The 24078-nt window shown below is 39.2% G+C and overlaps 1 protein-coding gene across 8 annotated transcripts in view; it reads left to right on the top strand.

The window, feature by feature from the left end:
* The window catches only part of OXR1 (oxidation resistance 1), a 532223-nt gene that overhangs the window by 476786 nt on the left and 31359 nt on the right, over positions 1-24078 (top strand). Inside the window, exon 1 of one of the 8 annotated variants that reach the window (XM_019495713.2) lies at positions 14531-14621. The exons of 6 other annotated variants lie outside the window; for them this stretch is intronic. In XM_019495713.2, coding sequence (XP_019351258.1) covers positions 14556-14621 — 66 coding nt within the window. In that variant the 5' untranslated portion in view covers positions 14531-14555. Of the gene's footprint in view, positions 1-14530; positions 14622-24078 lie in introns of those variants that run through there. One more of the 8 variants, XM_019495712.2, reaches the window with a different exon arrangement.

The raw sequence follows: 24078 nt of genomic DNA, 5'->3' as shown, positions 1-24078 counted from the left end.
TCTAATAAGCTGAGGTAAACCCCTCTACATTTACTAGCTACATTTTATCACCTGTCAACATTCCCCTCTTTTGTTCCCTGCCCCCTGCAACCTACCTGCCTCTCACCCATTAACTCCTGTGCCTCTGATCTTCCATGCCACACAATTGCATTTTTACAGACTGCATTTTGCATACTGGCTTAAACTTCTAGTTAATCCTAGAGAGAAAACAAACACCAGCAAATTCTCCCTAGGCCTGAAGAAGGGCACCTGTTCTCAAAAGCTTGCAAAGAATAATTTTTCCACCTCTTCAGTTGGTCTAACAAAAGATGTCTCATTTACCCAAATAACTTTATTTGCCTAATTCAGTTTGCTTCAGTTTGGTCCATCTCTGTAAATGTAACTGATGTACAGATATCGGCATGAATTCAAGAGGTGGGTTTTTTGGTAATTATAAGTCTAAAGGCTTGAGAATATTGTTGGAAATGAGTAGTTGCATAAAGGTTTTCTCAAAAAGGATGTCTTATTTGTGTTCAGGTGCAAATGGTTTTGAGAAAAATTAATCTCTTCTGGGGAGAAGCTGCTTAAATTTCACCCTAGTCTTAAAAGTTGAAATGAGGCTGAGTTTTGAGGTCCACTATCTGAGTTAGGTTCTTTGTAGGGATATGCAGAATAAGACTGGGAGCTAAAACTATGGAGTCTTCATGGTGCTTATACATATACACCAGACTTTGCTGGTATTAAATGTATTGATTGTGGCAATTTTATCAATCACTGGTACTAAATAACTCATACTATCTAGTAATAACTAGCTGATGAAAGCATGAATGACTGTCTGAAAAAGGTAGTGTTAGAGTGATGTAATCATCGTGGTCCAGGAATTATAGGGCTGCCAACTCTGTTTGAATATATTCCAGGAGGAATCATCACATGATGTAATGACATTAATGACTGATCTACTCTACTGTACTCAGGAAGGCAAGTGTACATTACTATTACAATTTAAAAACCCACTGGACTGCTATATAAATTAGATTCAACACTTAATATTTATTTTAATGAATGCCGCATCATTTATCTCCCGGGTGACTCTCAGCAGTCTCCTGGAGATTATATCTAATTCCTGGAGACTCTACGGCAGGGGTGAGCAAGTATTTTGGGCAGAGGGCCGCTTACTGAGTTTCAGCAAGCCATCGAGGGCCACATGACAGGCAGCCCAGGGCAGGTTAATATCAATTTTCTAAATTTTTTAGGGGCCCCACGGACTGGATTGAATGGCCTGGCAGGCCACATCTGGCCCCTGGGCCGCATTTTGCCCACCCCTGCTCAAGGACAATCCTGGAGGGTTGGCAGCCCTAAGTAATTAGGAAAGAGGCAAGGATATTTTTGGACAGTTTCTTTTATTGGACCAACTGTATAGTTGGGACAAAGTTAGATAAGTTTTTAAATATGAAGCATTCTAAAGCCTGACGAAGGGTTTTTGAACTCGAAAGCTTGCTTAATACCTATTCTCCAACCATTTGGGTTGGTCTAATAAAAGATATCAAATTCACCCAAGGAACCTTGTCTGCCTAAGCATTCTAAAGCACATTTTAGACTGCATCTCTGTGGGTTTAAAGAATCTAGAAACTTGTAGAAAATGTGGAGCTTAACTAAAAATAAAATTATGTTAACGCAAACCAAATTTACATTAACTGGTGACTATTTTTTATAAATATTTTTGAGATCATCTGTCAATACTTTCTTGCAGCTTGCTTTTTTTAAGGAGGCAGTATTGGTCTCTGACTAAAGTAATGAGATATCCCACTTGCTCTTGTTTTTGTATGAAAATGCATTTATTTTTAGCTTATAGTTAAAAACCTCCTTTTTTCCTGTGGACAAATGAAGTTCAACTTAGAAAAGGAAGCGAAGGAAAAGTGATATCCACTGTCTTTTTTTTTTTTTTTTTTTTTTGTGGCAAAGACCTGTAAATTCTGACTTTCCTGCTATTGAAGACTGGACTAGCCTTTCATTGTCAATACTTCCTGAGGTTGTTGACTTAAAAGTGCCTGATTTGAACAGGTCTGATTTTAAAAATCAAGACACTTCTTACATTTGTATTTTTAAGTGGTGGTGTTTTCTTCCTGTGATGTTATTTCTTGTTTTTCTCCAATGTACTGGTAATTAGTCTATAAGGTCTGTTTTATTTAAAATTAAAATATTTATTTTGGTATCTATCTATTATATATAATATAATTATAATTATAACTGTGTCCAGTTCTGGGCGCTGCACTTCAGGAGGGATGTGGATAACATGGAGAGGGTCCAGAGGAGGGCCACTCACATGATCAGGGGTCAGCAGGGCAGGCCCTACGAGGAGAGGCTATGGGACCTAGTGGCCGTTTACAAACTAGTGGCTATAGGATCTAGCGGCTGTTTACAAACTAGTCAGAGGGGACCAGCAGGTATTGGGGGAGTCCTTGTTCCCCCGAGCACTACCAAGAATGACAAGAAGCAACGGTCACAAGCTGTCAGAGGGTAGATTCAGGCTAGACATCAGGAGTCGCTACTTCATTGTCAGGGCGGCTAGGATCTGGAACCAACTTCCAAGAGAAGTGGTGCTGGCTCCTACCCTGGGGGTCTTTAAGAGGAGGCTAGATGAACACTTTGCCGGGGTTGTTTGAACCCAGTATTCTTTCCTGCCATGGCAGGGGGTCAGACTTGATGATTTGTTCAGGTCCCTTCCGACCCTACCAACTATGAAACTATATATAATGTTGTTTACTAGTTGAAAGGTGTCCTCCAAGTTTATTTGGGTAAAGGTGAATGAATGACTGCTTATTATTTTTACACAGAATATAATAACATTTTTATCTGCAGTGTTCTAATGCATAATTTACATTCAGTACTGTACATTTAAAATTGAGGTGGAAAAAATGGGATGGCCACGTGACATTACCAAGTTACTCCTAATTCTGGATGCTTGCTTATACCACTACAAAACACTGACATGTAGTATTCTGAAAGTGCAGTGTTCATTTCAGACCTGTTGGGCTGTGCGATCACATAGGTTACACAAATAAGAATATAAGAGATGTCATATTGGACCAGGCTTTTGCTCCATCAGAACCAGTATATCCAGTTTCTGATAGTGGTCAGCACCAGATGCCTCAGAGGAAAGTGCAGGAAGCCTAGTATTAGGCAGATGCAGTGTGTTCTGCTTTCCACAAATTTCATAGATTTCATAGACATTAGGGGCTGGAAGAGACTTCATGAGATCATCGGAAATTCCTCATTCAATTTTTAATAATATGAAATGTTGATATATTTTTCAAGCCTTAGCTATTGAAACTGCATGATGTTTGTGTTATTCAGTTAAATGTTAGTGTTGTTTGAATCTTGCTACGTCTTGGCCACATGTTTTTGGGGCCTGTGACATCATTTGGTGGAAAGGGCCAAGGAAGTGTGGAAGGAAAATGTCTTGAAAACTGTGAAGTGATTTTTAAGTAACTGAAAGTTTAAGGATTATTTGAAAATATACTAACAGACATATTTATAAAGAAGTTATTTGCACTAAGCTGCTTACAAAATACACAAAGCAAAACAGATTGGACCAAAAAAACTGGCAGAACTGAAAATCTTTCCAAATGAAGCTTTAGAAATGAAGCTTCAGTTGATGGATTTTTTTTTTAATTTTTTTTTTTGTGGACAGTTTCTCCGTCTTTTTTTTACTTAGACACTAGTACTCCTAGCAACAGAAAATGTACAGAAAGAACAGATGTATTTTTTCCTAGCACAGTAGGATTGTCTAGTAGCTTGAAATGATCCAAACTTTTGATATTGACATATCCAAAAATAGTTTGGTTGTTTGTTATATGATTGCATTTATTCCAGCGATTGGAACTGATCCGGTTTATTTACATAAGTTATATTGTCATCGGCCTTGCCTGTTAATGCAGTTATCAACATGTGTAGCATCATTTGCTTATAAACACTGAAGAAGTTGAAACTTTAAAAACAATAGCTCTATAAAAAACAAAACAGACCTCTGAGCAGAAAGCACAATGTATATGTTTTAAAGCTTTAAAATGTAGATATATGGATAAATATAGCAATTTGCAAACAGTTGTAGGATTACTTAAAAAGCTGTAATTATCATGAAAGACAGAAACCTAGACATTTTAAAAGACCTGTGCATTAAATAGATTCCAAAATGAAATTAATGGAACAGTAGTAACTGTGTTATTGCAATAGTTATCTAACATCAAACCATGAAAAGGGATCTTATTCGTCACCTCTCAAAATTATCATGTGAAAAGAGAAGAAATACTAGAATGCAGCTTAGATATTTGCAAAACCTTTTATTCAAGAGAACAAAAATGGTTGGAAATGTACTTTGGCTAACTTTGATGCTATACTAGTACTATCTAGTAATAATTAGCTGAGGAAAGTATGAATTACTGTCTAAAAAATGCAGTGTTAGAGTGATGTAGCCATCGTGGTCCAGGAATTATATTGCCAACTCTGAATGTGTTCTGGGAATTTTTATCACATGATGTGGGTAGGTGGGAAATGGCTTTGATGCAAAGCATGTGGTATTTATGATTTTCTGAAGTAGTACTTTTTACCTGTGTATTGTAGATGCAAAACTTAACTGATTTGTAAGGAGTGTGTATACATGCTTTGATAAAAGGCACATACAGTCAACAGGAATGTGACTTTGGACTATTGGTTATGCTATAATGTCAGTTCAAAACACAGGAAGAATAGGCATGCTGATTTGAGAGCAGGGCATGGAGGGGGGCAGGTTTGTTTTTCATTCACCTGTTTTTGCTTTTTAGAGATCTGGAACTCTCCAGGCTCACCCAGTTGCCTTGGGTAGTTTTAAAATTCCCTTTCTTTTTCATGGCAGTACTCAAGAACAGGGCATTTAATCAACATTTTATTTTATATTTTTAAGGAGGACATTTTCAAAGCGCAAATTGCAAAACCTCTCTTTAAATTAGTGTTTGGGTTTTTTATCATCAGTGATTGATGGTTAAGATGGCTACATCTCCAGTCTAGATTTTGTATTGTTTTTGTTGTTGTGGTTTGTTTTGTGTAGAAGCTTCCTTCATATCACAGGATATCTCTTCATCACAGTATTCAGGTTTTTGTATGATCACTGCACTTTGTCAGTTTTTTTCTCTGCTATTGGCAATAAGTTTGATGATGTTAATGAACTGCAACCTGAGGCAGTTTACCCCTATCTGGACCTGTATATCTGTCTATGAATTGATCATGACCACCAATTTCTTAAGTGCAGAGAGATGTTTACTGGATACAAGTCTCTTGATGTGTCCCCTCACTGAGACCACCTCTCTGTATATTCACTCTGGATACAAAATGTCATACAGACTCTACAGTATGTGGCATTAGAGTATAGAGTCATTTTTTAGGAAAAGGCTTTAGGAAAAACACACTTCTTGGAAAGAACAACATATTTTATTTGCAATGCTGTGTAATGGTCCTTCCCAAATAGCACGAAGGAAGCTCCAGCATAAAGCTGACTTGTCTCTCATGAAAGCAAGAATCTGTCTTGCTGCAAAGTAACTGGTGATCTATGAGATTCCCAGACACTGCTATTTCTTTGAAGCTACTCTCCCTGGAGACCACAGTGTGACTGGCATGATGGGTATGGATATTTCTGTGCTTTCAGCAGGTCTCTAAGCTCTTTGGGGCCACATTCTTAGGATGTTACCAGCCGTAATAAAAAACTGTGAGGGTAACCTTGTAGAGCTTTCTTGGAGGAGGGTATTAGCTGACTTATAACGTAACTTCTGAGAGTTCCACTAAGTACTAAGCAAACTGCTGAGGCTTGGAAAAATGTAGGATGTGCCTCAGTAGTTTATTTGAATCGTACAGTTACCAGTGACACATGAGCAATTGACTTGGGGCTGATTCTACTAAAAAACTTGGGTGCTAAAATGTAGGTGTTGGAGTGGAATTCAGACTTCTTAGCCTGCATGTACACTTACATGCCTCAAATGGAATCCAAAACGGCCAACATGATCTGGAAACTAAGGTCAGCATATGTGCAGCTGCTTACCAAGTACAAAGCTAAATGTTAAATCTTGCCTTTCTGCCACATCACTTAGGGCTATCTGGAGGTGCATCCATCCTTTCTGGAAAAATAATTAGGAGCCCTCCTCCTAAAGTTAGGTGGTTAAAACCGTTCTTCCCACAAAACAGAGCAGACTAATTGTAAAATGCTAGAGGAGGGAATGTTGGTTGCCTCTCTTTGTAAAATAGCCTAGTGGTTTGCATCTCTTCATGGGAGAAAATTAGTGTTCCAGATGAGATTATTCCCGCTTCCAGGAGCTGCACCATTGTAGAACAGAATTACAATGTCATAGGGCCAGAGAGAGAGATAGAACAGAAGAGGAAGCCTGATCATGTACCCGAGTTAATTACAGCACTCCCTAAAGCAAGAGTGGGCAAAATCGCAGATCTGGCCGCTCCATTTCCCAGCAGCCCCTTCCCACCATGACTGGTTTCCATGGAGACCCCAAGATAGGCGGGGCCATGATAGCACAGGGCCCAGGTTTCCATGGAAACTGGCCCCAGCGGCACTGGCAGGGCACACAGCTGGGCAAGGAGCTGCTTCAGGGCTGGGGCCAGGATCTTGCAGTGGTGACAGTGTGATACAGAGCACAGCAGAATCATGATTCACTGTCTGCATGCCCCTGGCTGGGGTGTTCGAGCAGCGGATCACAGCTCTGCCCCGGCTCCAGACCCTACTGTCATTGTCATAAGACCCCAGCCCTGGAGCAGCTCCACGCGCAGCTGCTCACCCTGCCAGTGCTACTGGGGCTGGTCTCCAACTCTCCATGGAAAACGTAGTCCTGCACTGTAACAGCCCCATCTCTCCTGGGGTCTCCATGGAAACTGGTCACAGTGACGCAAGTGGGGGCTGCTGGGAAATGGAGTTGACCATGGGCCAGATCCAGTGCGTGGACCAGACTTTGCCCATTCCTGCACTAAAGGAATACCTTGTTTCCCCATTCACGTTCCTTATTTTTATGACAGTTTCAGTATTTATGAAACAGTCATTGGATTGTGTTGAGTCTGTATCAGGCGCACACTGACAGTGCCTACTAGACTTACCCTGTGGGGGAAACAAGTGAAAGAATGCCTATCACCTGGGCATGGATTAGGTTCAGACCTCGGCTTCAATCAGGCCCCTTTGCCTGTCAAAAATCACGTCACTTTTGCTTTTGTGCAGAAGTAGAATTTCCAGACATCTTTCAGATGTGTTTCTGAGGCTTGGTTGGGCAGCTGTAAAGCAAGGTTTTCAAGATTGTCACTGGACTAAGGTGACATATATCTTAAGTCCAAAATTCTTTATGGGAGCTGGCACTTAATCTGCAGTCAGAATCTACAATATTTTCTTGCATGCTCCCCGCCTCCTCCCTCAAATAAGAGAGACACCTTGTTTTGGGAAAGCAGGATGAAATACAGAAAAAAGAAGATATTTCCAATTATGGCTGAAAACTAATTGCACTGAGCAGCTGGCTTACTTATCCTCAGCCTGTTTATTGGCTGCTTCAGGCAAGAGCTAGTTTGACCTTCTCACTGCCACTGCCATTTCCCCACTTATGAAAAAGTTAAAACTGGACCCTGTTTCTACTGAATGCTAGCTGCAGAAAAGGGAGAGAAGCAGAGCCTTTGGCAGCCATTACAGCATCTCCGTGCTTCTGTTCTGTCACAGAAATAAGCATGTGGTATGCAAGTAAATGCAATAAATTTAAAACTTATTAAAAAGAACACAATATCTATTTGGAATCAAAAGCAGCAGCTTCGAACTTCAACATGCTGAATATTAGTCCTTTCTATGTATATCTCTCTTCACTTCTCAATGTAGACCTGTGAGTGTGTGGATGTTCAGGCATATGCCCTCCCTGTCATGTCCTATTTCTTTGAATGTGATACAATCACAATGCCTTTTGACAACCTGGATAACAGTGAGCCAGCAGAAAGAACATGAAATCTTAAAGCAACAGGCTTATGGTTGCAAATGGTACATAACTTACATGAGATGGGGTGGCATATGAATCGCACAATCTTCTGAGCTTAATTTTTCAATTTTTTAACTGACAACTTGGCATTTCCCCTCTCCCTAAAATAAGAATTTTTTTTGCAATTTACTGTCCATTTAATGTCAGTTTTTTTAGCATAATATGCTTATTTGAAATATGGAGATTCAGGGTGTGGACATACTTATATGGAATATTACTAATATAAGCTGTTACAGTATACTTGTTTATGCTTCTATAGAAGTATAAATGGAGCAAAACTGTTTGACCTATAATCCTGTTTCATTCAGGATTAAAGTTACTGCTATTTAGTTAATTTACAACATTATAGGAGGATACAAATGTAGCCATTACCGTATGACAATGATACTCAAACTCAACAACTCCCCCTTCTGAAGTGGTTGAAAGTTATATCTGCCCATGGTTACACTCGTTCTATTTTCTGACTGACATCATCTTCCTTTTTTAAAATAAATGTGACTTCTGATTTCAATGCAGGCATTAACAAGCATGTTTTTCAAAAGGCAGCTCTGTATAGGAGGTTTAGGGTCTCTTGTTCTCTGAACACCAGCAGTTGTCCATGTCCACAATCCCTAATAACATTAATGCCAGCTCAGTTTCTGTGGTGGCAGAGACAGGAAGTGCTGGTATCACTTGGCTACCAGTAATTGGCACAAGGTTCTGCATACAGTCACAGTAAGCTAACATCTCTAATTCTTTGCCTTTTATACTAATGATAAACAAATACCTCTGTCCCCAAAAGCCTGCAAATTAGTAATGAGAATTACAGTCTAAAAACAAATATTTACAAATTATAGATATAAAAGAGAAAGGATACATGGTAGTAATAGTTGGTCCTAAACCACTGATGACTATTTCTGCTACCTTATTTGTGCATGCTATTTTGAAGGAAGCTACTGCAATCCCTATATTCAGTTACCTCATTCTAAGAGAAATTTTGAGAGATTCTAACATGTTTTGCTTGCAGCAAGCCTTGGAATTTAGCAAGAGAAAGCTGGAAGTTGGAAATGCATGCAGGTTTTGTTGTTTGTTTGTTTAAACTGAGATACAGATGGTTTGAAAGTCATCACGTCTCTCATTCACTTTTTCAAGAAGATCCTGGCAGCATGACTAACTGATCACTAAAATGTCTAGAGCTATGCAGCAGTAGTTTATGCTGTACTTAAAGCTACTGAATTAGTTGGAGGGGGCAGACTTGTCTAGTGAAGGCCAGGCTTTCTCGTGAGTCACACCCTTGAAACCAGGTGTAATGAACCTGTTGCCACATCCCTTTCATAGAGGTACCAAACAGGTATGGGAAGAGATGTCTCCCCACCAGCTCTTAAAACCAGCATATGGTACGGGGGACTGTGCCATCTTTCTAGCATTTCTCTCTCTCTCTCTTTCTCTCTCAAAGCCGTTTGATGGCAACCAATATAGTGGATTTCTTAACTCAGCTTGCTGAGACTAGAAATGTGTCCCAATATAGCAGTTCCACTTCGCTGGGTGAAAAGTAAATAACCCATTGATTGTCCTGCTGATGATTTAAATTTTAAATTTAAATTTTGGATTTAAACTTCATTGCTGAACAACAAGAAAGATTTCTATACCTCCCTGCCTTTCTGCCATCTGACACCACCAGGGAAGGAATTCTGCCTTATCTACACATCAGAGAGCAACTCACAAAGACACTCTCTTGGACCCAGAGGAACATACTTCCACCTTCAGCTTCCTCTGTGCAAAAATGAAGTTTATTTTCTACCTATGGCGACCTTTTACTATCTTTAATTTTCCCTGAGCCTGAGGAAGGGTATGTGTGCCCAAAAGCTGTCAGAAAAAGATAATTGTTTTACAATTTCTTAGTTGGTCTAATAAAAGATACCATCTCTGAACCAAGAGTTCTAGAGTTTTGCATTTCTTTTTGTCTCAGACCAACATGGCTACCAAATACATCCCTGAATGTAGTCAGGAACAATTGAAATGCAAACATTATTAAACAGTAGCAATCTAATCAACTCTGCTGGAATTTAAGCCATTCTTGTAATTGCTTCTCCTCTTTAGGATGACATGTTAAATGATTTGTTCAGCAAACAGGATTGACTTGTCCCACAGCAACAGCTGGGAGAAAATTTTAAAATTTTACTGTATGTATACTTTGTGAGAAACTAAAGTATAGAGTATTCCATCTTGTAGCAACTGTGGCTGGTAATAAAGTACAAACTTTCATTAGGGGTATAAACTGTTCCACTCTTCACGTCCCATGGATGTGTCAAATTCAATTGGAAGGGTGGCTAAAATAAAACTGCTTTGAAGGGCTCTTCCTTCTATTCGCCAAGGTTTTCATCTTGGTTGAGCAGAAATAAGGAGATACCCACAGTTGACATCACTGTTTAGCCATGAGTTATTTCTTAAGTATGTAGTATGCTTCTTTTACAATCTGCACTTTAACCTTGAAGACATGATCAGTGAAGCCTTTGTTGAAGATAGGCACCACATTGGCCTTCTTCCAATCATCAGGCACTTCACCAGAGCGCCAGGAGCTCTCGAAGATCCGTGCCAGAGGCTGAGCTATGATGCTAGCCAGCTCCTTGAGTACTCTGCTGGTAAATTGTCAGGGGCAGCTGACTTGAAGGTGTCCAGCCTCAAACTGTTCCTTGTTTCCTTGTTTTCAGGGAGTTATAGAAGAATTATGGTTTTATTACATTTTTTATCCCATTGACTTAAGGTAGTAAAGATTCATTTCCCATCTCCAAGGTTAGCTAATGATGGTGACTGCAAGCTGTTCCTTCACAAGGTCAGCATTGATGGAGGGCAAGGAACCACCCTCACTTAGGCGTCCCTGTCCCATAATGGGCAGGGGCATCCCATGGGACTTGTGAAAGACTGACGCAAAGTACCCATTTAGCAAGTTGGCTTTTTCCTGGGCGTTGGTTGTCAGTTCTCCCTTTTGATTTAGCAGGAGTCCAATGTTGCCCTTGCTTTTCCTCCGGCTCCCCACATATCTGAAAAAGGGCTTTTTATTGTCCTTGATCCTTGTAGCCAGTTGGAGTTCCATGGCAGTCTTGGCTTTCCTGGTTTGCTCCCTGCAGGTCCGGACCAGTGCACAGTATTCCTCCTTGGAGGTGGATCCCGTCCTCCATCCTTTGTAGGTCTCTCTTTTTAGACGCAGGAGAACTGCCAGTTCCCTGGAGAGCCAAGGGGGCTGCTGTGCCCTCTTGTTGCCTTTCCTCCAAGATGGAATAGCCTTAGCTTGTGCATCTAGGATCGCTCCCTGAAGTACCTTTATGCCCCAGCCAGCCCTCCACAGCACATTGGGCTGGGAAGAGCAGTCCAGGCTTGTGGGCTAACCCCCCGGGGTCCCCTGCTAGCTGGGGCTACTCCAACCCAGCTCATCATGCTACGCATGAATAAACTCTGGAGCTTATTGCTGTGGAGTTTATTGCTCCTGGGTGCATGTTCAAATGGTGTGCTCACGAGCAATAAATTCCAGAGCTTTTATTCATGTACATTAATTGCACACATAGACATGCCCCCCATCTATTACTGAAGTAGAATAGTGCCATCAACCAAATCAACAAAACTGTTTCTTCTAGAACATTTTGTTTTGGTTCATCTTCTTCTGAGTTGCAAGGAGGTTTGATTCTAGCTCACAAGATTAGAGAAACTCATAAGGAGTTGGGAAACTGTAGAGGTATAGTAGAGCCAAAGTTATAAACTTAGACCTAACATAAAGAAATTGCGTGAGCATGTTCCCCTTTTCTCTCCTGCTTTTACTACTTTAAAATAACACAGAATAAGTGCACCCATAAATATACAAGAACGTGAATGAGGGCTAGCTGAAAGATAACGTCCTTCCACAGTGCAGCTGCCCCTCCCTTTCTCCCCTCCCCCTTTTAAAATAGTTGAAAGTTAGGCCTGTCCACAATCTAACTTATGTGGCTCTGTCCCATGATCCTGTTGCTTAGTGTGTAGTCTGCCTGCCTACAAATGTGTGTCAGAGCCATAAGTAGAAGCTGTTTTCAGGAACCAAACTTGGCAGGACCTGTTAAAAGGTAATGGAAAGCATCATTTTTGTCAAGGATTGAAATAAGCATAGAACTGCAGCTTGATTTTGACAGAAGAATTGACCATATCTACCTTTGGGCAGGCTGTCTTTGTCTCTCTCTCTCATTCCTGCTGAAAATATCCTGAGGCTGAAGACCTTTTTTAGTCTGGGACATTTTGGGAGAAATGACTTCATTTTCATAAATGAGAGGATGCCAAACTGGGGTTTAAAGTGAAAGAAGAATGTGTTTCAGTTTGAATTGAGAGATTAGCATCTCTCCATAAATGTTTTGGGATTGGGAAGGTACCGAGGAACTACTTGAAACTCTTAGGTCAGAAATAATTTTCCTTCACTTTGTGTATCACTGAGCTTCCAAAATATATAGCTCAAACAGTTCAATGATATATTCCATAAAATGAGTTATTAAATAAAATTATTCTGATAACTTCCTTATTTCAGTACCTGATTAAATCCAATCATTACTGGCTAGTGATGTTTCTAAATCTTACAGTATTTCAGTAACTCCATAATGCATTGCTATATTGTGTGTACTCATTTGCCTTTCTCAAAGTGGTATCCACTTTGCTTTATATGCCAATAAAAAGCAGAAGTGATTGGCATATTCAGCAGGTCTCATAAATTGGGACAAATTGATTTCTTTAGTTCCTGCTTCTGAGAAATACTGCATTGAAAAGCAATGATTCAGACTGTCTTAATATTTAAATTACTTATGTTTTGGCTGGCTTGGATCTGAAGATCAAGAGTCCCACTTCTTAGATTCAGGGCACGTTGTCATTTTTTTAAATGTTGATATTCTTTGGGAGAGTATCTGGATTTTAGGGCAGTACGTAACAGTAGATTAGGTCAGTGACTTAATCTTATTATAATACTACCTAGCATTCCCTCTACAAGGATAGGATCAAGCTAAAGAGCCAAATGTTGAATGTTGTTTTGTATAACTTTAAATATTTGAGCTATAAATGGTATCTGAACAGTAAAGCACATGTATGTGAAATTGTAGACGCTCAATTAACAAAACACAATATAAAATGCTTGTGTGAATGGAGTAGAACTTTAATTTCATTATATACAAAAACATTAGTTTGAGAGAACTTCTAAAATATACTCTGAAGCTGTATCTCTTTAGTAGTGCTTCATAACTTGCATTTTGTAGTAATTGGTTTGAAATTTTATAACTTCTATAGAATGTACTTATGTGCTGCTTTATGGTTGTTTTAATGATACATTTGCTTCAGGATAAATTGTATGTTACAATATTTTCTCACTGTTTCCTCAAAAATCAGCTGCCTAAAATTGTGGTGTACATATTAAGTGGGGAAGTTGATTTTCCTACTCCTGCTTTCTCTATTGCATAGACTCTTGAGCTCTTTTTAGACTCATAGACACACCCATGGAGGCCAGTCTTATGAGCAGCAGCTGTGGGTTCAACTTTAGTTATGCAGGAAATGGAAGTTAGCCATCTGAAGATTAGGCTCTGTCCCGCTCTATGCAACCATAACTCTAGAAACAATCTTTTTCTTCATTCTGCTTTTCAAAACAAGGTGCATATTATATTTGGGGCATGTCGTATGCAAGAAAATGCAATAATCTACAATTCTAATGCCATGGAGGCAGCACCAGTTCCTTTTGTGAGAATGTATAAAAATGCTACTGGAAACGTTTCCTGATAATCTAGAGAACCTTTTTGGGTTATACAAGCTATTAGGAACCTGCTTGCTATATATTCTGATTATAAAAAGTTGGGCTTAAATCTGGCCCCCATTAAAGTAAAGTGAAATCCCTGGGATTTCATTATGGGTAGAATTGAACTCGTAAAATTTCCCTCAAATATTCTAAGCAGCCCTTCCCTGGGATTGGCTGGCTCTTGTTAGGACTCTGAGATCTATTTGGTGAGGTTACTTTGTTAAATATAACATTCTCTGTGTGGTTCCTCATTCATGTATTCAAATAACTAGTTTTTAAAACAAGTAGTTTTTAAAACCTTTTAAAAACAATACAGAAACTACAGTTGAACAGTTGCAACAAAATTATTTTTAAAAACAATAATGAAGCTAGGGAAAATGCTACCTGTTAAGGACAGGAATATATTTAGTTTATAGTGTAACAACTTTGTAAATGTTGTTAGCAGCTTTGATCCCCTACATTTTAATGTTCTTGTGAGCTGTTCAGCTAAAATAATTCTGTCTCTTTAAATGATTTGGCCTTTTCAGCAATCCAGTGCACTGCAACCACTCTTGAACATAGGAAGCCTTTCTTTCCTTGTATGGTCACCACTCACAATACACTTCGGTGGTAGATAACGTTCACTGATTAGTTCCTTGCCGTGTCTGTCAAGTGTGTGTATGTAGCAAACTGTTCTGTCACTGTAGTGGGGCTCTGTCTACGCCTGGAATTGATAGCAGGTAGAGAGAATGCTTTGAAACAGCCTTATGTGCTTTTATTCTTTTAGAAAGGAAATGTCTCTTTTCTGGTATATCAAGAAGGGAAGAAAACACCAACCAGTTAATCATAAATACACTCTGGTAATTTTCAGTGTAGTATTTTCATTTTGTGCTGTTGCTGGCATTCTTGTGATATGGTGCACAGTTGAACCCACAGTTTCATGAAGTTTTTAATTTAATTTAGAATTTGCTTACAGGATGCTAAGGTATACCTTTTTGTCGTACTATGTGCATATATTGATGCTCACTGACTGCTACAAGTAACACATGAAGCTTTTAATTATTTGGCTTAGCATTGTGTAGAAAAAACAGTGCATCTCTTTTAGGCTTTCCTACAATACGCATCACTTAAGTAATGTATGAGGGTTTACGCTTTGAATTTTTAATTTCAACAAATTTTACAAGTAGATTTGTGGGTCCATTATTCTGTTAAGCAATTTGTTTTAATTAGTTGTTTATAAATACCTGAATTTTCTACTTGATTTTTATACCTATGGTGAAGCTTCAGTAAAATATGCAGAAATAGCTTTAGAAAAAGTGTCAGTACTATGCAGCGTTCTGAAATGTTTCTGCAGCACAGTGGTGGCAAATGTAGTAAGTAAAAGGAAAAATGTATTTTCCATGCTTTCTCGTTGATACGTTTAGGAAAATTAGGTGTAGAAAATCACCTGTGCTGACAAATATTTAAAAAACAGTGGGATATTTTGCAGGAGGGGAGGAAGGAATAATCAGTAACCCTTCAAAAAATGGGAGCAGCGTAGGGAGACTGTTCAATGCTGTACTCATGGTGCTCTAGAACTGCTTATATAGAGAGACAGCTTTCATTCAGACTCCAGCTATGGTTGTGACAAGCTGCCTGATGGAGAGAGACCTGCTACTAGTACCATATGTTGTGCTTTGTAAGGATTGCAGCATTGTGGGTTTTGATGCGTGGCGTAGGTGTGGAGGAAGACTGTTGTTCTGTTTTGGTTTTGTCTGATGTTTTGTGGGGGGCTGTTTTTTATTGCTATTTGACATGCTGTTAATTTTAGTCACGTTTTACATGTACATATGAATGTGAAATTACATTATGATAAGGTCTTGATCTGTAAATACGTTTTGAAAAGTTAGTCATTTTGTAAACATGCTTGAGATAGTAATCTCCATTTTGCTGTTGAGGGAAAAGAACAGTCCAAAATCCAAAAAAATAGTAAGCAACATTGCAAGTTCAGAAAAAAGGTAAAATATAGCAAAATACTATTTGTATTTCTCTTTTAAAAAGAAAAAAAGCCAGTTTCTACATGACATGCTGTATATCTTAATTTTCTGAGCCCATAATGCAAAATGGTCATAGCTGTTGAATTTTACACCTTAACATGGATAAAAATCACCGTGTTGTAACTGTATCATGTGAGGACAGTTACTGTCATTCTGTTAATACCCAGTTCTGCCACTAAAGGGAATGTTTGCTCTGTATTCTTTGGCTTGCCCACCCCAACTTGTATTTATCATGGAGGTCAAGCTAAAGAAGATTACATGAGAAGTTCTGTTGTTATGAGATATAGTAGGAGCCACTTTCTCTCACTTCTGGCATATGTGAATAAGAAATTAGGAAGGTCAGTAGGCAACTGCTACAAAATGATTAAAATATTTCTGAAGGTTATATACCTGAACAGAAGAGATCCTATGCTGTGGGACCATGTTTTCTTCTTTAGTGGAGGGACAGAAAGCTGATAAAAATTTTCTAGTCTACAAATAAGATAACTAAGCCTCCTGCTCTTTATTTTATCCACGTAAAAAGTGGGAAACACAAGCGGCAGTACCTAAACTGAAATATTTTTTTTTAAGACTGTTTCGCTAATGCTTGGAGAAAAGCCCACCTTTGAACTAACTTAAATATTATGCTTGAGTCATTGCTGGCATGTAAGAACAAAAATAGAGCGGTCCTGTATTGTAGCTAGGGCTGCAGAGTACAGCTAACAATGGAACTCAAAAATACCTAAGATTAGTTATCTGAAATGTTATCTTACAGTATCTGATAGAGTGATCTGAGGTTCAGGAAAGCTTGTGCTTGCTTTCTTTTGCAGGTACTCCCTCTCTCTATATATATATCTTAGTCTATAAAGATGAGAGCTGCCCCACCTTCTGACATGTTATCTGATCCCATTTCCTGAATCAGCTTTTGTGTGACCCCTTTTGTCCCTATGGGCTTTTTGTTTGTTTGTTTCTAGGAGTGACCTCCTCCCACCCCCCCACCCTCCCTGCTCTCGCTCTGGTAAATAGTGTAAAACTTTTTTATTCATATCATTCATTCCACTTGATATATCATCTTATTTAGTCTATAAGGTGCATGTCTTCTATGTGGAAAGTTACCATTTAAAGAGTTGGTTGCTGTGGTTTTAAACTAGAGGTAAACTCTGATTAACATCGTTCCTGATTCAGGAGTGCTTCAGGATCAAGTGGTCAAAAACTTGTTATACAAAAGCCTAATTCTCATATCTCAGAAAACCAAGTGTCAACCTCTACCACTTCAGGCATAGGAGAGTCTGCCTGAAGAAGGGTGTTTGTGCCCAAAAGCTTGCAAAAAAACATTTTTTTTCCAACTATTTAGTTGGTCTAATAAAAGGTACCACATTTACCCAAAGAACCTTGTCTGCCTCTGTCTTCCTCAGCACTTTACTGTGAAGTCATCAGTGAACATAGTAGAACAAACAGTGGAGTGTGGGCTCTAGTTGGAATGCTTAAAGCAGCTGGAATGTTTTACAGATTACAGTAGGCAACTGGGGGAAAACAGCCTGGGAAAAAATCAGTCTGGTTATATTTGCTTTGTTTTCTTTGCCAGAATTCAGCAACAAGTTAGCTTGGTGGACTTGACCTGTTTGTGAGATGTATGAATTATTGTAGGCCTGCTGACAAGAAAAGAATCCCAGCAGCTATGTAAACTAATATTGATAATGTTGATAACTAATGTCCTTCTGTATTTTTTAATATGCTAGGTAATGGGAGACTAATAATTATATCCAAAATATATCTCCATACCTTGCCCTGAATTAGTTTGTTATAGACAAGGGGTTGTCAACCAGGAGGACGCATACCTGTTTTGCTGCCAGCGCTTCTAGTTCTGGACCCCCCCTTGTCAAGCAGCTGCCGGGGGTACGCTGCTAAAAAAGTTGAAAACCCCTGTTATAGACAGTAATGTAAGAGAGATGTTGTAGCCATGATGGTTCAGAAATTAAGTGAGAGACAAGGAATTTTTAAGGTGGTATCTTTTATTACGCCAACTATGTGGTTGGGATAGAGTTAGACAAGCTTTTGAATGCAAGACATTCATCATCAGGTCTAGATAGACCACAGCTTATTTCATTTTCATCCCTGAGGATAGATATGTAGTTCTTTTTCAGTTACCTCTATAAACTGCTTCACAAATACCCTAGTAGAGTTGTGGTTTGTTAAGGCCTGTATTCTAGAACATTATAAGTAAGCGGTCTTCATGCTAAATGATACCTTACAAACATCCTCTGTATTAAAGCATCCTGCGATGTGATAGAGGATGCTTTTAAAGTCCGATTAAGCGATGGGGCAACTGTTTTGTGTTGTGTTTTGAAAAGAGAGTACTGGTGCTAAATCAGTGATTTGTACATTGTTAAAAAGTGTGCAGTCAGCTTCAGCCGGAATTTGAAATTCACCAGGATTACATTCCTTCACTGGGTGCTATTTAAGGTCTATGTGGCAGCCACATCATCAATGTCTGGGGTTTATTTCCTTCTAGCATCTCCCTGCTGCAGCATATGCATTTTTAATTAAAACAATAGGTATAGTTCCTAATGTGATAGTAGGACAGTCATGATTGGTAATATGTTATATGTCTCGTTCATAAATACTTGCAAAATATTTTAAAAGTTGATAATTGAAAGTTGTGTTATAGTTGGTGATGTGTAAAATTCTACAAGAAAAACAGCAGAATTTCCCAAACTTTGTGCAGGTTTTTGTTTGCCCAAAATAGTAGCCTATGGCTAGGGACAGATATTACGCATAAACCGGTTTAAGTGGTCAGAAACTGGTTTACACGTGTAACAGAACAGATGTTCAGTGCACAATGTGAAAATGGCTGAAACTGGTTTGAGATAAACCTGGTTGAATGTAGTATCAGACTTAACTAATTTGGCTCAAACCATTTTATGCAATGTCTGTCCCAGCCCCCTTCCTGGTTTAAAATAAACCAGACTCCCCCAGCATCTTGGCATGCTCTCTGGGCTGGGCAGATATCTCAGCTCCACAGCAGAGCTGGCCCCACCCCTATTCTCCCTAGCTGGAGCTCCAGCAGAGATTGCAGATACAGCAGGGTCTGCCTGGCTTCCCCCTACCCTACCTCCTCCCTCACTACTTGCTGCTGAAGCAGGAATCTCCCCTCCCTCCCTTCTATCTCCCAGAGCACAGAACCCAGCCCTTGGGCTTGTGGTATGCTAGCTAATGCCAAGAGGTGACCATGTGTGCGTCTCTGGGATAGGCAGACAGAACAGTGACTGCTTACGGCTTTTTGGAGCTAATCAACAGGTCAGCTGGTAAGCTGTTTAAGAAGAGTTTGAACTAATGGAGAGAGGCTATTGTTTTGCTGATGGGGTGATAAACACTGTTATCAGTTCCCTGTTGGCTTGTTTGCCTGTCAGTTTGCTGCAGACAGTATAAAGAAGCAGGGAGGGAGATTGAAAAGCTCTGTATCATCAACAGATACATGCACTACACCTCCCTCCCCACACACACACCACCCCTTGCCTCAGCTAGCAAGGGGCTGGGGGCTGGCAACACTCCTACCCCTTGAGCAGCCAATGGGGAAAAGCCAGGGATGGTGCAGGCAGTCTCCCTAATCAGAGGTCCTGCGAAGGCCTGACCATGCAAGGGAAGGGAGAGCTGCTCTAGTGCCTCCCAGCTTCTAGCCTGAGCCACTTCAGGCATGTGCCTGAATTTCCTCAGTCCAGAGAAAATGTCTGTCCAGTTACAAACCAGTTCAACCTAGCCAGGTTAGACTAACTTAGATAACAAGGAGTAACAGCCACAAGTTGTTGGAGAGTAGGTTTAGATTAGACATCCATAAGAACTACTTCACAGTTAGGGCAGCTAGGATCTGGAACCAACTTCCAAGGAAGTGCTGCTGGCTCCTACCCTGGGAGTCTTTAAGAAGAGGCTTGATGCCTACCTGGCTGGGGTCATTTGAGCCCAGTTTTCCTCCTGCCCAGGCAGGGGGTCAGACTTGAAGATCTACAAGGTCCCTTCCGACCCTACTTCTATGATTCTATGAACTTGCAAAGATTGAATCAGTTCATGCTCAGGCGTTTTGGATGTCTGTCCCTAGCCTGTGTGGTTAAAGAAATGCAGTAGTTTTATTGCATTATATTGCCAGTTGGAGCAGTTGTTGTTAAGAGATTTAGAATACGGACTTTAAACAGTCACCGTGTGATCTTGGGTAAATGACCTTAGCCCCAAATTTTCAAAAATAGACACAAAGTTAGATCCCAAAATAAGCACCATGACTTTTTTTTCAAAAGTACAAAGCAACCTATGAAGCTCGACACTTCTGAAAAACATCATGTCTTAAATAACTTCAACCTCACTCTAATATAGAAAAACCTGTTCTCTATTTCCATTTCTTTAAAACTGAATTAATAATACGTACTCTCTCATTACAACTACTGTAGAGTCTCCCTTACTCACCTTTGGCTTTTTTCCCCCCTCCCTTCCCTGCTTTATCTTTTGTTTTCCTAATTTCTGCCTATTTACATTTTCACTGACATCTTGTCACACTTTTAGTTTCTCTTATTCCTTGGAGTCTCAGAACAGCAGAGACTTCCTATAACTGAAGAAGGGTGATTGCACAGGAAAGCTTGCTAGGAACTTTTTTCAACTACGGAGTTGGTCTAATAAAAGATATCATGTCTACTCAGAGAACTTTGCCTGCCTCTTGTAAAAACATATGAAAGGCTTTATAGCAATACTGATATTACCAGTTGGTTCTCAAGGGTTTGGTTTTTTGGGGGGTTTTTTTTTGTTTTTTTACTAATTGTGAGTTTTCGTAAAATGAAATTTATTTGCAATTGGCTACTGAAGCAAATAATTGTTACTATGTCTTTCTGAAAATAAATTTGAGAATCATGTGAATTGAATAAGTTATAGCATAGAAGATCTTCATTGCTGTATAAAGAAATCATAAAGCAGACTGATGATATTCATTTTTTTACCTATCGCTCCTTTCATTTTGGTATTTTCCCCCTTGTTAGCTGACTTATTTCTTCCCAGGTCTTTCAGAAGATAGTGGTTAAATGTCCAGCATTAGCACTGAAATTAATCCTGTTTCTGGTCTACATGGCAAATGTCACAAAACATTTCTGTTCCCCAGCACTTTACCTGAAATGGGGATCTGTATTTGTTTATAAGCAATTGTGCAGTAGCAATTTGTGAGGGATCCCTCAGGAAGAACTAACATCTTTGATGTAGCTGTCAGGTGTGATTTCACTAAAAATTTCTCCTTGCCCCTATGTTCCCTTTTATTTGAAATTTACGTAGCTTTTTCTAATAGCTGCACACTAATCAATTTTGTTTAACAAATCTGAATCTATGTAATGTTTTAATCCCTGTTCTGCAGTATATGAAGACATTAAGAGTCCTGTTAGCTTTGAGCTTACACAAATGCTTAAATTGAAGTAATTAAATGTTCTGCTGGATTGGGGCATAATGGGAAGCACCTCTTAGAATGAAACCCTTAAATTGTGCCTGCAAACAGGAGTAGCAGCTCTATAAATTTTCTGTATGTATATTCTGCGGTCTGACTATAGATCCAAAAAGTGGCTCTTAAATGGTGCTAAGACATCTGCATGAAGTTAAGCATTGGAGTCTTATTTGCAGAAAAAAACAGAGGGTGGATAGATAATATCCAGTTTTTAAAATACTGCTGCATGTTTTTAGCAAAGCTATCAGTTGAACTATCAAACTTTGGGTGTGTGACCAGAATTTTTACAACAAATTGTGTATTAAATCTAATTGATGCACTTGAAGGCCAGAAGAAATCTCTGCCGCATATACATATTCTAGTAGAAAGCTGCCAGGAATCCCTAGCAATCACTTGGACAGAATCAAAATCTCATGAGTAAGTTCCTTCTAAGATATGCTTTAAGTTACTCTGATTGCTGATACGTATGATGAAACCTTAGCATGGCGAGTGGAAATGAACTGTGAGGTTGGGATGCTGTAGTAAGAATGTAAAGAAAAAATCTGTGTTATATCAGTCCATGAATGAAAGTATTTGAGGATGGGTATAGCTATTGGCTTTCCAGGGAAGTGTTCCCTAGGCAATGGATATTTAGCAATTGGTTAATTCAGCAAATTCTGAGATAACATTAACCAGAGAGGAGACTGGTGATAGGCCAGAATCTGTTACAAAACTTGGAAACACTTACCTTTCTGTATGTGCATGCAGTCACATGGGAAGGAATCTAGTCCTCTGCAGCTTAGTTTGCATGTTAGTGTATTCAGTTTAACTTTCATGTTTCCTGTTTTGATGGTACAGACTTTCTGAGTTTATATAATGCTGTGACTGCTGTATGCCATGCTGTATTGTCTCACTGTTTCCTTGTGCTTCCCTGTCTGTCTGTATCCATCTGTTGTCTTCTTGGCTTTACTTGGCTTGTAGGCTTTCTGAAGCTGGGAATGTTCTTTCTTGCCCTGTACCTGACTTCTGCCTGGCTTCAGACTAACATGGCTAACTACTTATCAGTGTATTTCTTGTCATATTTTATGTGATGCTTCGCGTGTTGGGGTGTCCTAGTCAGGGATGAGTTTTCCTGGGCACTATGCCAATACAATAATATTCATGTCTTATCATATAGGTCAAGCATACAAAATAAAAATGTGTCTTAATTCACTTTTACCACAGGACTTAAGTAGATACAACAGAGGATTAGGAGAATACGTAGAACTATTGTAAATAAGGTTTGAGGGAGTTTTTGCCCACAATTCAGGAAGGTATATCAGCACATGCTCTGACCCCTTAACCACAAAATAGTCCACTTTGACTGTAACAGATTCCACACATGCTGAAGTACGTGACTAAAGCTAAACTTATCTGTGGAAGGAGGGGGGAGAGAAAAACAGTCCTGTGCATGTCCCTCTCTGTGTCTTTGAGAGAGAGATCAAATGAGAGCATGTGGTCTCAGATGGTCTCTGTTAATTTTTTCCAAAATAATAATTTGGAAGTGGAGACTTCTTTATCCAGCAAAGCTCCCCTTGAATTGGGACATTTCCTAGGAATGAGAGTAAATTTTGGGCCCATAAATATTCAGGAGACGGGAATAAAAATAATCTTACAAGGGCATTGTTCATAATTTCTCTCATGTAAATATTTCATGATAGCATTTGTTACATGAAAATTATTTTGTGTTACATCCTATAGAAGAGTCTTAAAACACATTTTCAATTACTGAGGAATTATTTTTTTATGAAATGAATGAGATAACTGAAAAAATTCCCAGTTGCATGAAAAAAATTAAGTTCTCGTATTTTAACCTAATATTACAGAGCTAGAAATGGATCTAAATCTTTTGTAAATAGCTCTTTTAAAACTAAGGGTAATTTTCATACTGTCCAATAATTTGACAGTTGACGAAAACTAAGAATATACGACTTCACTGTGGCTAAGGCAAACCTCTGTTTATGTCTTAATTTTTCAACACTCCCATCACCTCAGATTTGCTTTTTATCTTACTGTCACCATTACCATGTACCAAGTCAACAAACTTTCACATTTTGATCAATTAATTTGTACACAATTTGCTGATATTGAAAGAAAATCAACTGTTTTGTGCATGGGCTTTAAAACAAAACCATTGCCTAGCTCTCAAATGCCTTGAAATAAGAAAAATAGTTACAGCTCTGTGTTTGCTTTGCAGAAATCTAGCAATTCCTCCTAATTTTTTAGGTGCACTTAATTTATAGGTGCTTTCAGTCATAGCTGTTCTGGTAGAACCTCAAGTTTGGTGAGAGGAATTTACTGGTCTTCAAGGGTGTTTATGGTCTTCATGGGCTGGGGGTTGGGGGCACTTTAATTAGAGCAACTCTGAGAGCCACTCTAATTAAGCTGCCCGGAGCATCTTGTATATTACAAGCTTTAGATAAAGCACCCCCACCTCCATTTTTAAGCATGGGGGCACTGATGCATGAGACACTGGAAACTGCTGGAGCACGGTAATTGCCACACTCCAGCAGACTTGATTAATGGTGCGTTGGAGCAGCCTGGCTGCTCATGTATAGGTGCCCCCAAATATCTACCACTTAAGATTGGGTGCTGAATCCCATGTATTTAGCTTTTGATAATTTAAGGCACTTGTGATATATTCTATGTGTCTTAATCCATTTGCAGTATCTTTAATTGACTCGTTTCTTTTCAGTGTCCTTTTATATGGTTTATGTTACCCTGTGCAAATACCTATATTTGCCACTTAAGTGCCCCTGTACTAGAAAAACAGTATATCTGCTGTTTTGAATTATTACTTCTACAACATATTAAATCTTT

Source organism: Alligator mississippiensis, chromosome 3 (assembly GCF_030867095.1).
Source record: "Alligator mississippiensis isolate rAllMis1 chromosome 3, rAllMis1, whole genome shotgun sequence".
Taxonomy (NCBI): domain Eukaryota; kingdom Metazoa; phylum Chordata; order Crocodylia; family Alligatoridae; genus Alligator; species Alligator mississippiensis.
This window is presented reverse-complemented; position numbering and strand designations above follow the sequence as displayed.